Source organism: Pecten maximus, chromosome 5 (assembly GCF_902652985.1).
Source record: "Pecten maximus chromosome 5, xPecMax1.1, whole genome shotgun sequence".
NCBI lineage: Eukaryota > Metazoa > Mollusca > Bivalvia > Pectinida > Pectinidae > Pecten > Pecten maximus.
Window position 1 is genome coordinate 21,279,092 of NC_047019.1, and position 15,271 is coordinate 21,294,362.

At 42.5% G+C, this 15,271-nt stretch overlaps 1 protein-coding gene across 1 annotated transcript in view; it reads left to right on the forward strand.

The window, feature by feature from the left end:
- The first annotated feature begins 12,213 nt into the window (after nucleotides 1–12,213).
- LOC117327487 (PR domain zinc finger protein 1-like) overlaps nucleotides 12,214–15,271 on the forward strand; it is a 58,577-nt gene continuing 55,519 nt past the window's right edge. The window contains exon 1 of the mRNA XM_033884496.1: nucleotides 12,214–12,387. Coding sequence (XP_033740387.1) covers nucleotides 12,315–12,387 — 73 coding nt within the window. The 5' untranslated portion in view covers nucleotides 12,214–12,314. The remainder of the gene's footprint in view (nucleotides 12,388–15,271) is intronic.

The window sequence follows — 15,271 nt, forward strand, 5'->3', positions numbered from 1 at the left end:
TGTTTGGAACACGACTTGTGTCAGAAGACAAATTGACCGCTAGGGTATGTTTGGAACATGACTTGTGTCAGAAGACAAATTGACCGCTAGGGTATGTTTGGAACATGACTTTTGTCAGTAGACAAAATGACCGCTTGGGTATGTTTGGAATACGACTTGTGTCAGAAGACAGATTGACCGCTAGGGTATGTTTGGAACATGACTTTTGTCAGTAGACAAAATGACCGCTAGGGTATGTCTGGAATACGTCTTGTGTCAGAGGACAAATTGACGGCTAGGGTATGTCTGGAACATGACTTGTGTCAGAAGACAAATTGACCGCTAGGGTATGTTTGGAACATGACTTTTGTCAGTAGACAAAATGACCGCTTGGGTATGTTTGGAACATGACTTGTGTCAGAAGACAAATTGACCTCTAGGGTATGTTTGGAACATGACTTGTGTCAGAAGACAAATTGACCGCTAGGGTATGTTTGGAATACGACTTGTGTCAGAAGACAAATTGACCGCTAGGGTATGTTTGGAACATGACTTGTGTCAGAAGACAGATTGACCTCTAGGGTATGTTTGGAACATGACTTGTGTCAGAAGACAAATTGACCGCTAGGGTATGTTTGGAACATGACTTGTGTCAGAACACAAATTGACCGCTAGGGTATGTTTGGAACATGACTTGTGTCAGAAGACAAATTGACCGCTAGGGTATGTTTGGAACATGACTTGTGTCAGAACACAAATTGACCGCTAGGGTATGTTTGGAACATGACTTGTGTCAGTAGACAGATTGACCGCTAGGGTATGTTTGGAATACGACTTGTGTCAATAGACAAATAATTGACCACTAAAGTGCCAAAACAGACATAAAATTCCACAAACATATCAATATGATCTGAAAGGTAACTTAATCACTTAAACAAGATTTGAAGGCATTTTTTGTCCACAACATTGGAGTGGAAAATTATGCTCTTCAAGTAGTAGTTGGAATGAGTTTGACCACTAATGAAACCTTGGATGACAACTTGACCAGCAAAATCAGAGGTGGATTGACCATGAGATAGACATATTGACAGTAAGAATAATCTCAAATCAGCCAAGATGCAGGATCAGGATCTAAGTAAGATGTTGAACCATACTTACTCTTCGGAGAAAAACTGAAAAATAATTGACTAGTATATAAAGGCTGCCTTTCAAAGGTGAAGGCAACTCAAGCTCAGTGCTTCAAGAGTGTTTTATATAAAACATCTTAAGCTATGGAAAGTTAGCATGTTGTTTATACATAGCAAGTGCATGCTTTCTATGTGGAGTTATCTGGAATATCTTAAAAATGATAAACTCTTGCCAACATTTGGGTTACCATTTCATGTTCTTCAGAACATTACTATGTACAAACAGGTATGTATGTTACTAGTATGTTCAACTGTAATATACTGACATGTTAACAGTCTGTCCTCTGCTCCCTCTATACAGCTTACAGAGGAGAAGTATCATTTTAGAGTCTTTGAGAGAATCAGAGACCCCATACTAGCTATAGCCACACGACCTCTCACCACGACCTCTCACCATGACCTCTCACTGTAACCTTTAACCTTGTAGTTCTTACTGCTACCCTTTCACCTGTTATTGACTCACCTGTTCCCCCCTCCCCCCCTCCCACGACCCCTAACCCCCAACCCCCCCACCTCCCACCCTCTCTATTTTTCTACATTTGTTGGTTGTGTCACCTGTTACGTTCCTATGTGTGAGATATGTAAAATATGCTAACTAACATAGATAAATGTTTCTCATCTTTTGGTCAATTTTGAAGCAGAAGTTTAGATGCTTTTGAGTTTCTACCGTAATAAATTTCTGAAACTTTAATGTAAGCAGTTAGCAAAAGCTGTCGTCAATGAGGTTTTTTTTTTTTTTTTTTTTTCAGTTTCCAATAAATTTTGTTTTTGAGAAACACAAGCAGTTACAAAAATGTCCTCATAAAAGAGGGCTCTCACTTGTCATACTTCATACATTCCTTCATTCCAGATATGAATTTTCATATAATTCAATAATTACTTCCGGTGATGCTATTCTATGACAAATATAAAGTTTTTTGTTTTGGTCCTTCTCGTGTTTTTATTATAATGCGTCTGTTAAAATAAACTTAAACATTCACACACCAGATTCCTCTTCAGTATTTGAGCAGTCATTGATTGAATGTATCTGGTCATAGACTGACTACCTGCTGTGTTGTAGGGACTGTACCTGTAGTTGATGAGGGGACTTTTTACTATCCAGACACGGTCCAGTGATTTTAATGTAGTGAGTGAATTACTAACCCTAAATTACAAACCCTAAACAAACCATGAAATGAAGATAAAGATTGTTGAGGTCTGAGATGATCAGATTTGTTTTCATGTATAGGAGCAGATTTATTGATAAACACCCGTTGAGAGGAAGTAAGTCCCTTCCATTGATCTTGTAATGACAGTCATCTCCATCTTTTGTCCATTATGGTGCAGTGATAATTTACCTGGCCAGCTAACTCTCCTTGTATGACAACCTTGGATGACAATAAACAGTTTTAAACAATACATATTGTTGGAAATTGTAGGAAAAATGTCATTTTCTTGTCATTAAAGAATTCAAAATTGGCCTCTTTTTCGTAGTTATTCTTCCATGCAATGCTCCCTGGAATATTCAGCACTATTTGTCGTTCAAATTGCTGCCCTAGAAGGGAAGGTAAAGTATTCGGGAAGTGCTAATCACCAGGCTCTCCCAAACACAGGTAAAACATGGATTTTTAATCCACACTATCCCCGATGACCTATCGTTATGGTTTTTGATTTCCTGTAATACACCGTTAATGCCTGTCTCCAACGTGATGTCATATAATTAATCCAACTTGCCCGACTCAGGTGAGGAGATTTTGCATACGATTTTCAAGGAAGTCCATCATCATCAGCTATTCAATACTATTCCGATTTGTAATTCTTTCAAGAAGTAATTTTCCAGTATTTTGTATCATTGAAGTACATGCTGCGGCATTTTACTCACTATATATAGCTTGGAATGTGCTGACGCTGGCTCTTTATTTATGAAATATTTAAAAACATTTCCAAATGCTTTTTTAACGTACAGTCCCATCTTTTTTCAGTATGATATAGGACAGGAAAGACAAACAGAAAGTGGAGGGAACACTACAAGTTCTCACCTACTGGTATCCGGCCAGTATGATGTTGTTGCTATGGTAATGAGGTAAAAGTTAATAACAGGTTATCCGATGGCTCTGTGGACACCCAGCGATCATTATATTTCAACTTCTCTCAAATAAATGATATTGAGGGGAGAAAATTGTCTGCAGTATGCTAATCTGACTATAAAATTCACACATATTCAATTTCACACACTCTCTCCCCGCCCTTGTTATAGTCGCAGGCAAGTTGCTGCAATTCTCTGCACGATTTCTCTTCAGGAGATCTTTCAATGTCCCTGTACAACTTAGTCCGTCCATACTGTTTTACTATGATTTCGTCCATCGATCCATTCGGACTCTGCAATATGGGTTAGCTTTTAGCTCACCTGGACCGAAGGTCCGGTGAGCTTATGTCATGGCGCAGCGTCCGTCGTCCGTCCGTCCGTCCGTCAACATTTGCTTTAAAACGCTACTAGTCAAAAAGTTTTTATTGGATTTTGACCAAATTTGGCAAGAAACATCCTTGGCAGAAGGGGATCAGATTTTGCATAAATGGTTATGAATGGATTTGAACCCAATTTAGTCAGGAACATCCTTGGGGAAAGGGAAACAGATTTTGCATAAATAGTGACTCTGACCCCCGAGGGGCCAAAGGGGCGGGGCCCAATAGGGGAAATAGAGGTAATGCCTTTAAATCACTACTACTCATAAAGTTATGAATGGATTTGATCCCAATTTGATCATAAACATCCTTGGGGGAAGGGGAACAGATTTTGCATAAATGGTGACTCTGACCCCCAAGGGGCCAAAGGGGCGGGTCCCAATAGGGGAAATAGAGGCAATTCCTTTAAATTGCTACTTGTCATAATGTTTTGGATGGATTTGAATCCAATTTAGTCAGGAATGTCCTTGGGGGAAGGGAAACAGATATTGCATAAATGGTGACTCTGACCCCTGAGGGGCGAATGGGGCGGGCCCAATAGGGGAAATAGAGGTAATGCCTTTAAATCGCTACTAGTCATAAAGTTATGAGTGGATTTGATTCCAATTTGGTCAGAAACATCCTTGGGGAAAGGGGAACAGATATTGCATAAATGGTGACTCTGACCCCGAAGGGGCCAAAGGGGCGGGGCCCAATAGGGGAAATAGAGGTAATTCCTTTAAATCACTACTTGTCATCAAGTTATAAATGGATTTGAACCCAATTTAGTCAGGAACATCCTTGGGGGAAGGGGAACAAATTTTGCATAAATGGTGACTCTGACCCCTGAGCGGCCAATGGGGCGGGGCTCAATAGGGGAAATAGAGGTAATGCCTTTAAATCGCTACTAGTCATAAAGTTATGAGTGGATTCGATCCTAATGTGGTCAGAAACATCCTTGGGGAAAGGGGAACAGACATTGTATAAATGGTGACTCTGACCCCCAAGGGGCCAAAGGGGCGGGGCCCAATAGGGGAAATAGAGGTAATTCCTTTAAATCGCTACTTGTCATAAAGTTATGAATGGATTTGAACCCAATTTAGTCAGGAACATCATTGGGGGAAGGGGAACAGATATTGCATAAATGGTGACTCTGATCCTTGAGGGGCCAAAGGGACGGGGCCCAATAGGGGAAATAGAGGTAATGCCTTAAAATCGCTACTAGTCATAAAGTCATGAATGGATTTGAACCCAATTTAGTCAGGCACATCCTTGAGGGAAGGGGAACAGATATTGCATAAATGGTGACTCTGACCCCTGAGGGGCCAAAGGGGCGGGGCCCAATAGGGGAAATAGAGGTAATTCCTTAAAAATTGCTACTCGTCATAAAGTTATTAATGGATTTGAACCCAATTTGGTCAGAAACATCCTTGGGGAAAGTGAAACAGATTTTGCATTTAATGATGACTTTGGCCAAAGTTATGGGGCCCCATAGGGGAAATAAAGGTAATTCCTTTAAATTGCTACTAGTCATAGAGTTATGAATGCATGTTGTAAACTTAGAGAGTCTGGACTTCGTTATTTCTTTAAAGCAGTTGGGATCCCCATCCTTTAAGCATATAAAGCATTGTTTGAGGTTGATAAATAAAACGAATTGAACATGAACACTATTTTGACATTTGGTCAAATCCAACCAGGTGAACGATACAGGCCCCATGGGCCTCTTGTTTAAGCATGTTTTTTTTTAAACTTACTGTTACAAGTCCTATTATTTATGTCACTTTGAGGCCTCATTAGGAATTGACAGCTAGATACCAGATGGTAGGCTTGGCTCTAATCAGCGACATACAAGATATGTAGTAATCATTTTAATCAAAGTAATTTTGGAGCTTTTTAACATTTCTAATTTAGAATTTAAGAAATACCAACCAATCTAGGAATAGAACTACACCCCAGATATATATCCAAATACCAACCCAAATATCCCCGCCCCCGCCCCCGCCCCCGCCCCCGCCCCGCCCCCGCCCCCGATGACAGGGGATGTGGGTATTAAGGTGGAGGATGACAGGGGATGTGGGTATTAATGTGGAGGATGACAGGGGATGTGGGTATTAAGGTGGAGGATGACAGGGGATGTGGGTATTAAGGTGTAGGATGACGGGGGATGTGGGTATTAAGGTGGAGGATGAAGGGGGATGTGGGTATTAAGGTGGAGGATGACAGGGGATGTGGGTATTAAGGTGGAGGATGACAGGGGATGTGGGTATTAATGTGGAGGATGACAGGGGATGTGGGTATTAAGGTGGAGGATGACAGGGGATGTGGGTATTAAGGTGTAGGATGACGGGGGATGTGGGTATTAAGGTGGAGGATGAAGGGGGATGTGGGTATTAAGGTGGAGGATGACAGGGGATGTGGGTATTAAGGTGTAGGATGACAGGGGATGTGGGTATTAATGTGGAGGATGACAGGGGATGTGGGTATTAAGGTGTAGGATGACAGGGGATGTGGGTATTAATGTGGAGGATGACAGGGGATGTGGGTATTAAGGTGTAGGATGACAGGGGATGTGGGTATTAATGTGGAGGATGACAGGGGATGTGGGTATTAAGGTGGAGGATGACAGGGGATGTGGGTATTAAGGTGGAGGATGACAGGGGATGTGGGTATTAATGTGGAGGATGACAGGGGATGTGGGTATTAAGGTGGAGGATGACAGGGGATGTGGGTATTAAGGTGGAGGATGACAGGGGATGACAGGGGATGTGGGTATTAAGGTGGAGGATGACAGGGGATGTGGGTATTAAGGTGGAGGATGACAGGGGATGTGGGTATTAATGTGGAGGATGACAGGGGATGTGGGTATTAAGGTGGAGGATGACAGGGGATGTGGGTATTAAGGTGGAGGATGACAGGGGATGTGGGTATTAAGGTGGAGGATGACAGGGGATGTGAGTACTAAGGTGGAGGATGACAGGGGATGTGAGTACTAAGGTGGAGGATGACAGGGGATGTGGGTATTAATGTGGAGGATGACAGGGGATGTGAGTACTAAGGTGGAGGATGACAGGGGATGTAGGTATTAAGGTGGAGGATGAAGGGGGATGTGGGTATTAAGGTGGAGGATGACAGGGGATGTGGGTATTAATGTGGAGGATGACAGGGGATGTAGGTATTAAGGTGGAGGATGACAGGGGATGTGGGTACTAAGGTGGAGGATGACAGGGGATGTGGGTATTAAGGTGGAGGATGACAGGGGATGTGGGTATTAATGTGGAGGATGACAGGGGATGTAGGTATTAAGGTGGAGGATGACAGGGGATGTGGGTATTAATGTGGAGGATGACAGGGGATGTAGGTATTAAGGTGGAGGATGACAGGGGATGTGGGTATTAAGGTGGAGGATGACAGGGGATGTGGGTATTAAGGTGGAGGATGACAGGGGATGTGGGTATTAATGTGGAGGATGACGGGGTCGTGGGTGTTAAGGTGGAGGATGACGGGGGATGTGGGTATTAAGGTGGAGGATGACAGGGGATGTGGTTATTAAGGTGGAGGATGACAGGGGATGTGGGTATTAAGGTGGAGGATGACAGGGGATGTGGGTATTAAGGTGGAGGATGACAGGGGATGTGGTTATTAAGGTGGAGGATGACAGAGGATGTGGGTATTAAGGTGGAGGATGACAGGGGATGTGGGTATAAAGGTGGAGGATGAAGGGGGATGTGGGTATTAAGGTGGAGGATGAAGGGGGATGTGGGTATTAAGGTGGAGGATGACAGGGGATGTGGGTATTAATGTGGAGGATGACAGGGGATGTGGTTATTAAGGTGGAGGATGACAAGGTATGTGGATATTAAGGTGGAGGATGACAGGGATGTGGGTATTAAGGTGGAGGATGACAGGGGATGTGGTTATTAAGGTGGAGGATGACAAGGTATGTGGATATTAAGGTGGAGGATGACAGGGATGTGGGTATTAAGGTGGAGGATGACAAGGTATGTGGGTATTAAGGTGGAGGATGACAGGGGATGTGGGTATTAAGGTGGAGGATGACAGGGGATGTGGGTATTAAGGTGGAGGATGACAGGGGATGTGGATATTAAGGTGGAGGATGACACGGGATGTGGGTATTAAGGTGGAGGATGACAGGGGATGTGGGTATTAAGGTGGAGGATGACAGGGGATGTGGGTATTAAGGTGGAGGATGACAGGGGATGTGGGTATTAAGGTGGAGGATGACAGGGGATGACAGGGGATGTGGGTATTAAGGTGGAGGATGACAGGGGATGTGGGTATTAAGGTGGAGGATGACAGGGGATGTGGGTATTAAGGTGGAGGATGACGGGGGATGTGGGTATTAAGGTGGAGGATGACGGGGATGTGGGTATTAAGGTGGAGGATGACAGGGGATGTAGGTATCAAGGTGGAGGATGACGGGGGATGTGGGTATTAAGGTGGAGGATGACAGGGGATGTGGGTATTAAGGTGGAGGATGACAGGGGATGTGGGTATTAAGGTGGAGGATGACAGGGGATGTGGATATTAAGGTGGAGGATGACAGGGGATGTAGGTATTAAGGTGGAGGATGACAGGGGATGTGGGTATTAAGGTGGAGGATGACAGGGGATGTTGGTATTAAGGTGGAGGATGACAGGGGATGTGGGTATTAAGGTGGAGGATGACAGGGGATGTGGATATTAAGGTGGAGGATGACAGGGGATGTGGGTATTAAGGTGGAGGATGACAGGGGATGTGGGTATTAAGGTGGAGGATGACAGGGGATGTGGGTATTAAGGTGGAGGATGACAGGGGATGTGGGTATTAAGGTGGATGATGACAGGGGATGACAGGGGATGTGGGTATTAAGGTGGAGGATGACAGGGGATGTGGGTATTAAGGTGGAGGATGACAGGGGATGTGGGTATTAAGGTGGAGGATGACGGGGGATGTGGGTATTAAGGTGGAGGATGACAGGGGATGTGGGTAGTAAGGTTGGAGGAGAAGGGGGATGTGTGGGTTATTAATGGAGGATGACGGGGGATGTGGGTTATTCAGGTGGAGGATTGGGACTAGGGATGTGTATCAAGGTTGGAGGATTGAGGGGGGGGGATGTGGGACTTAAGGGTGGAGGATGACAGTGGATTTGGGTATTAAGGTGGGCAGGATGGACAGGGGGATGTGGTATTAAGGTGGAGGATGACAGGGGGCATGGTATATTAAGGTGGAGGATACGACAGGGGGATGTAGGTATAAGGTGGAGGATGCACAGGGGTGTGGGTATTAAGGTGGAGGATGACAGGGGATGTGGGTATTAAGGTGGAGGGATGACAGGGGATGTGGGTTATTAAAAGGTGGAGGATGAAGGGGATGTGGGTTATTAAGGGTTTATGGATGACGGGGGATGTGGGTTTAAGGTGGAGGATGACCGGGGATGACAGGGGATGTGGGTATAAGGTGGAGGGATGACAGGGGATGTGGGTGGTATTAAGGTGGCGGATGACAGGGGATGTGGGTATTAAGGTGGAGGATGAAGGGGGATGTGGGTATTAAGGTGGAGGATGACGGGGATGTGGGTATTAAGGTGGAGGATGACAGGGGATGTAGGTATCAAGGTGGAGGATGACGGGGGATGTGGGTATTAAGGTGGAGGATGACAGGGGATGTGGGTATTAAGGTGGAGGATGACAGGGGATGTGGGTATTAAGGTGGAGGATGACAGGGGATGTGGGTATTAAGGTGGAGGATGACAGGGGATGTGGATATTAAGGTGGAGGATGACAGGGGATGTAGGTATTAAGGTGGAGGATGACAGGGGATGTGGGTATTAAGGTGGAGGATGACAGGGGATGTGGGTATTAAGGTGGAGGATGACAGGGGATGTGGGTATTAAGGTGGAGGATGACAGGGGATGTGGGTATTAAGGTGTAGGATGACGGGGGATGTGGGTATTAAGGTGGAGGATGACAGGGGATGACAGGGGATGTGGGTATTAAGGTGGAGGATGACAGGGGATGTGGGTATTAAGGTGGAGGATGACAGGGGATGTGGGTATTAAGGTGTAGGATGACAGGGGATGTGGGTATTAAGGTGTAGGATGACGGGGGATGTGGGTATTAAGGTGTAGGATGACAGGGGATGTGGGTATTAAGGTGTAGGATGACGGGGGATGTGGGTATTAAGGTGGAGGATGACAGGGGATGACAGGGGATGTGGGTATTAAGGTGGAGGATGACAGGGGATGTGGGTATTAAGGTGGAGGATGACGGGGGATGTGGGTATTAAGGTGGAGGATGACAGGGGATGTGGGTATTAAGGTGGAGGATGACAGGGGATGTGGGTATTAAGGTGGAGGATGACGGGGGATGTGGGTATTAAGGTGGAGGATGACAGGGGATGTGGGTATTAAGGTGGAGGATGACAGGGGATGTGGGTATTAAGGTGGAGGATGACAGGGGATGTGGGTATTAAGGTGGAGGATGACGGGGGATGTGGGTGTTAAGGTGGAGGATGACAGGGGATGTGGGTATTAAGGTGGAGGATGACGGGGGATGTGGGTGTTAAGGTGGAGGATGACAGGGGATGTGGGTATTAAGGTGGAGGATGAAGGGGGATGTGGGTATTAAGGTGGAGGATGACGGGGATGTGGGTATTAAGGTGGAGGATGACAGGGGATGTAGGTATCAAGGTGGAGGATGACGGGGGATGTGGGTATTAAGGTGGAGGATGACAGGGGATGTGGGTATTAAGGTGGAGGATGACAGGGGATGTGGGTATTAAGGTGGAGGATGACAGGGGATGTGGATATTAAGGTGGAGGATGACAGGGGATGTAGGTATTAAGGTGGAGGATGACAGGGGATGTGGTTATTAAGGTGGAGGATGACAGGGGATGTGGGTATTAAGGTGGAGGATGACAGGGGATGTGGGTATTAAGGTGGAGGATGACAGGGGATGTGGGTATTAAGGTGTAGGATGACGGGGGATGTGGGTATTAAGGTGGAGGATGACAGGGGATGACAGGGGATGTGGGTATTAAGGTGGAGGATGACAGGGGATGTGGGTATTAAGGTGGAGGATGACAGGGGATGTGGGTATTAAGGTGTAGGATGACAGGGGATGTGGGTATTAAGGTGTAGGATGACGGGGGATGTGGGTATTAAGGTGTAGGATGACAGGGGATGTGGGTATTAAGGTGTAGGATGACGGGGGATGTGGGTATTAAGGTGGAGGATGACAGGGGATGACAGGGGATGTGGGTATTAAGGTGGAGGATGACAGGGGATGTGGGTATTAAGGTGGAGGATGACGGGGGATGTGGGTATTAAGGTGGAGGATGACAGGGGATGTGGGTATTAAGGTGGAGGATGACAGGGGATGTGGGTATTAAGGTGGAGGATGACGGGGGATGTGGGTATTAAGGTGGAGGATGACAGGGGATGTGGGTATTAAGGTGGAGGATGACAGGGGATGTGGGTATTAAGGTGGAGGATGACAGGGGATGTGGGTATTAAGGTGGAGGATGACGGGGGATGTGGGTGTTAAGGTGGAGGATGACAGGGGATGTGGGTATTAAGGTGGAGGATGACGGGGGATGTGGGTGTTAAGGTGGAGGATGACAGGGGATGTGGGTATTAAGGTGGAGGATGACAGGGGATGTGGGTATTAAGGTGGAGGATGACAGGGGATGTGGGTATTAAGGTGGAGGATGACAGGAGATGTGGGTATTAAGGTGGAGGATGACAGGGGATGTGGGTATTAAGGTGGAGGATGACAGGGGATGTGGGTATCAAGGTGGAGGATGACAGGGGATGTGGATATTAAGGTGGAGGATGACAGGGGATGTGAGAATTCTTTAAGCCTTTTGTGTCATTATCAATTTCGTTGCAAAATTTGAATATGAAGAAAATTTAAATTCATGATTATAGTTTGCGATTACCAAGTCAATTTCCATATGATAAGTATTGTATGACAGTTGTTCACAAAACTGATCCCTTCAATGTAGGATACTTTTCCCTATAAAAAAAACAGCAACAGTTTCAATAGAATGTTTTTATTTCAAATTGAAAGGTCTACAATACAATTGGAACTTTAACAGTTGGGTAACTTTATGATATGTATACTAATGTGTTTGTACATTGAAATAAGACTAAACTTGTAGGCCTTTTGTCCGAGCCTGTTCAGTGACGAGACAAGACACAAGAATCTAGATGAGAGAGATTAAATGCTATTGAAGTGAGGATGTTTTGTTCCATGTTAACAGGAGAATAGAGAATTTTTGTCATAATCAATATACAATATAGGGCTGATTTAACCCTCCCTACCAGGAATGCATTTATTATTTCTTAAAATGATGTTTTTAACATTGTAAAATCTGTTTGAATACTTGAAATCCTCTCTCATAATAAACTATTTAGGCTAGTCAGCGAAGATGATTACAATCTATTGTAAAGTAGGCGTGTATTATCTCAAGTCGAAAATGGCCACAGTTGATCAGTTCGACTTTGGCTGTTGTCGGTCAATAGCCACGAGACAATAGCGACTGATCAAATTACTCTGCTATCCACTTGCATGTTACCAGTTGTTTTTTTTTTAAAGCTTACGAAGAATCAAGATTTTCAGATTGAGATTTCAATGAAGTGTAAAACTATATGCTCAATATAAAATTGTAATAAAGTCTGTGGTCCCAGTTTGGTGGAGTTTGGATTGAGAGTGGACGGACATCGTCATGGCTGGCTGTACACAAGCATCTGTTACAGTGGCTGAGGGCAGTCATGTTGTCCAGTCAGAGGAACCAACAAGTAGGTTTTACTGTTTGTTTTTTTTCTTTCGCCATCTTTATTGCGGTAATTTGACATTGGGGGCGAACAGTGACAATGATAATGTATATTACTTCTGACCCACATAAAAGAATTATTCAGTTCTTAAAAGAAGGAAACTATTCTAGAGGTTTATTTTAGTTTTTCATTAACATTTCAATAGTTTAAAATTTGCATTAATTATTTTTAATTGAATTGTCTCGATTTGCTATTCTGCCTTGACACTGCGACATTTATATTAAAGATCATTATGTCACAATTGTAAGCATTTAAATTGAAAATAAAAATATTGTACATTGTACATATATCAAAATGAATTTTTACTTTTCCTCCAAAATTAACATACTTTATAGAAAATAAATCATATTTATCCAGGTAAACAAGACCTATTCTTGTAAATCCTTTTTTAATATGTTGATCTGAATTGTAGCCAATTATCATTTTAATTTTAATTTTTAGTTAGAGATTTTAAATAATATATAAAAAATGTGGGTTTTCCTCTGACTGGTTTATAAATCAGCCACCAGGATGTTTTTGAAACCAACCATCAGTTAACGGAAATTATATATTTTTTTTTAGACTTTTGATTGAAACAAGCTATCGACATATAAGAGATAAGGACCTTGGTGTAGAATACGGCCAAGTGTTATAACACAATAGTAAACAGGTACATTACAAAGCAACTGTTTTCCCAGGAGTTCTATCGAAATATCTTATAGATTATCAAAAGTACTAATTTCCCTGGCTTTGTGTAAGTGACAGTCAGAATAGTGATAGCTATCTCGGTCCAACAGTCATCTGATGGCTAGGTAGGTCAGATCATTCTCCTCCCTGTAGGAGAATATCTGCTTTTGTTAAAGCATTTTAAAAAATTGTGCAATGGGAAAATGGAAACAAAGCAAGAAGTTGAGGTTTTGACATTGTACTTTTAAGATTATCAGTAATATAGATACAGTAACATTTGCAAAGCCTTGAAAAGAAAACATTGTTTCACTATTTTCCTTCTTGTTTTTGATTTTTGTCATTGCAGGAAATGTTTAAACAAAAGCATTTTTAATTTCATTGTTTTAGTGGTAAGGATGTGTAAGTTTTCAAAATCCTAGAGATTCTTTTGTATTCTTAAATTCTTTTGATAAAAGTTTCCTCCCTGAGTTTCAGTTTCGTATTATCATACTGAAATTCGGAATGTTCACTTTGCTGCCCTGTACAAAGATTTAATATTTTATGAACTCATTTAGTTAAAAATTAATGCAATAATTTTTCAATAATTTTAATTTACATTCAACTGGTCATAGCATGGATATGGGGGGGGGGGACCAGAAGCAAAATGGGATTTAAAAAAAGATATTAATAATATTAAATAAAAATACATTAATTATGTATATATTCAAAATAAAACAATTGAGATTCAAATTATCACATTGCATTTGATACAACAAAGATAGATTTTATTTAAGAAATTAATTGAAATCTTATTTCTTTAAAGATTGGATAGAATAGCTTTGTGTATCTTTTAAGATAGCTAATGAATGTGTTCTTTGTGATTAAAAGCTAATTTAACAATTCTTCAGAGTGAAAGTGCAATGTACTTGTATGGTTCCCAATGGATTCTAAACAAAAAGAGTAAAAGTTGTAGCTGTAATTAGTTTCTAACAGGGTAAGAAAACACTCCTGAGAAAGGGCCAAGTACTGACCCTTGAAGAGGACCCTTTATCTCATGAGAGATTTTCATCTCATCTGATTTAGTAGACTCGGAATCAGGTGTAGAAGCCATAGAAATCTGTGTAACTTGATGGTGAGAATATCTCCTGTTTGTCTTTGATAAAACGTTTCACCATTGAATACATTGAAACAGAAACTCGGACATTTAGCCGATGTGGTGACATCAAAATACTTTGTCATTGTTTGTCGCATTGCTCGTGTACATCTTCAGAAATGGAGGTATGTTATAGTGACGAGTTTCAATTGAAAGGACCCAATGAAGCAGCATAAAAAGAGACAGCAGTTTTGGTAGCGTGCAAGTAAACTTGTTTTTCGTTGGAATAAGCTAGCTGGTAGAGAATACAGATCAGTTATCTTGTGACAATCTTACTTGTTGGTGATGAAAATCCTGAGAAAATTTGGAAAACAAGTTATAGAAGAAAAATTATACCTTTTAAAGAATTTGACGTGGATTACATTTGGTATGTGTGTGTGTGTAAACTTCCTGATGCACTAGATCATTGTTATTCAGACTCTTTTTATCTTGTGCATTATTAAAAGTAATCTTCAAAGCCTTTGTTGATGCTAGACAACTACAAATTTAAACGTATCGGATGTTTTTATTTGCTACTTTAGGATAAAAAAAAGTCTCTACCTGGTCGACTCATCATGAAGTAGGCCTTATTTTGTACGTGAAGTGTTAATCTACCTCGCTAACTTAATGTTCTAATAAATGGCTCACTTTTCAACAAGGCAACAAACACTATTGAAATCTTAAATTAAATTCAAGCTTTTCACTTTTTACGAGAAGATAGGATGGAAGTTATACTATCTCTAATTTCATGGTGGAATGTTTATACCATGGCTTTCAGACCCAGCCGTGTATTCAATTTGTTTTCGGTTTTGTCCGTTCGTGATGACACAGAAAAATATCAGGAGAAAAAACAAGAAATTTCAGATTTATATCACATTTAGGTTTTAGCTAGCAAGACTAGAATACCAGTGGTAAAAGTGGGGTAGATTTCTGAAATGGATACTTACCAACTTGTCTTGGCTTTCAGCAGATACGGATATATTCGGGTCGGTTATAAAGGGAACCAACTCCATGACATTTTCAACAGTGTGAGGAACAGCTTCTAGTCGCCCATCGCTTTGTTGTGATCAG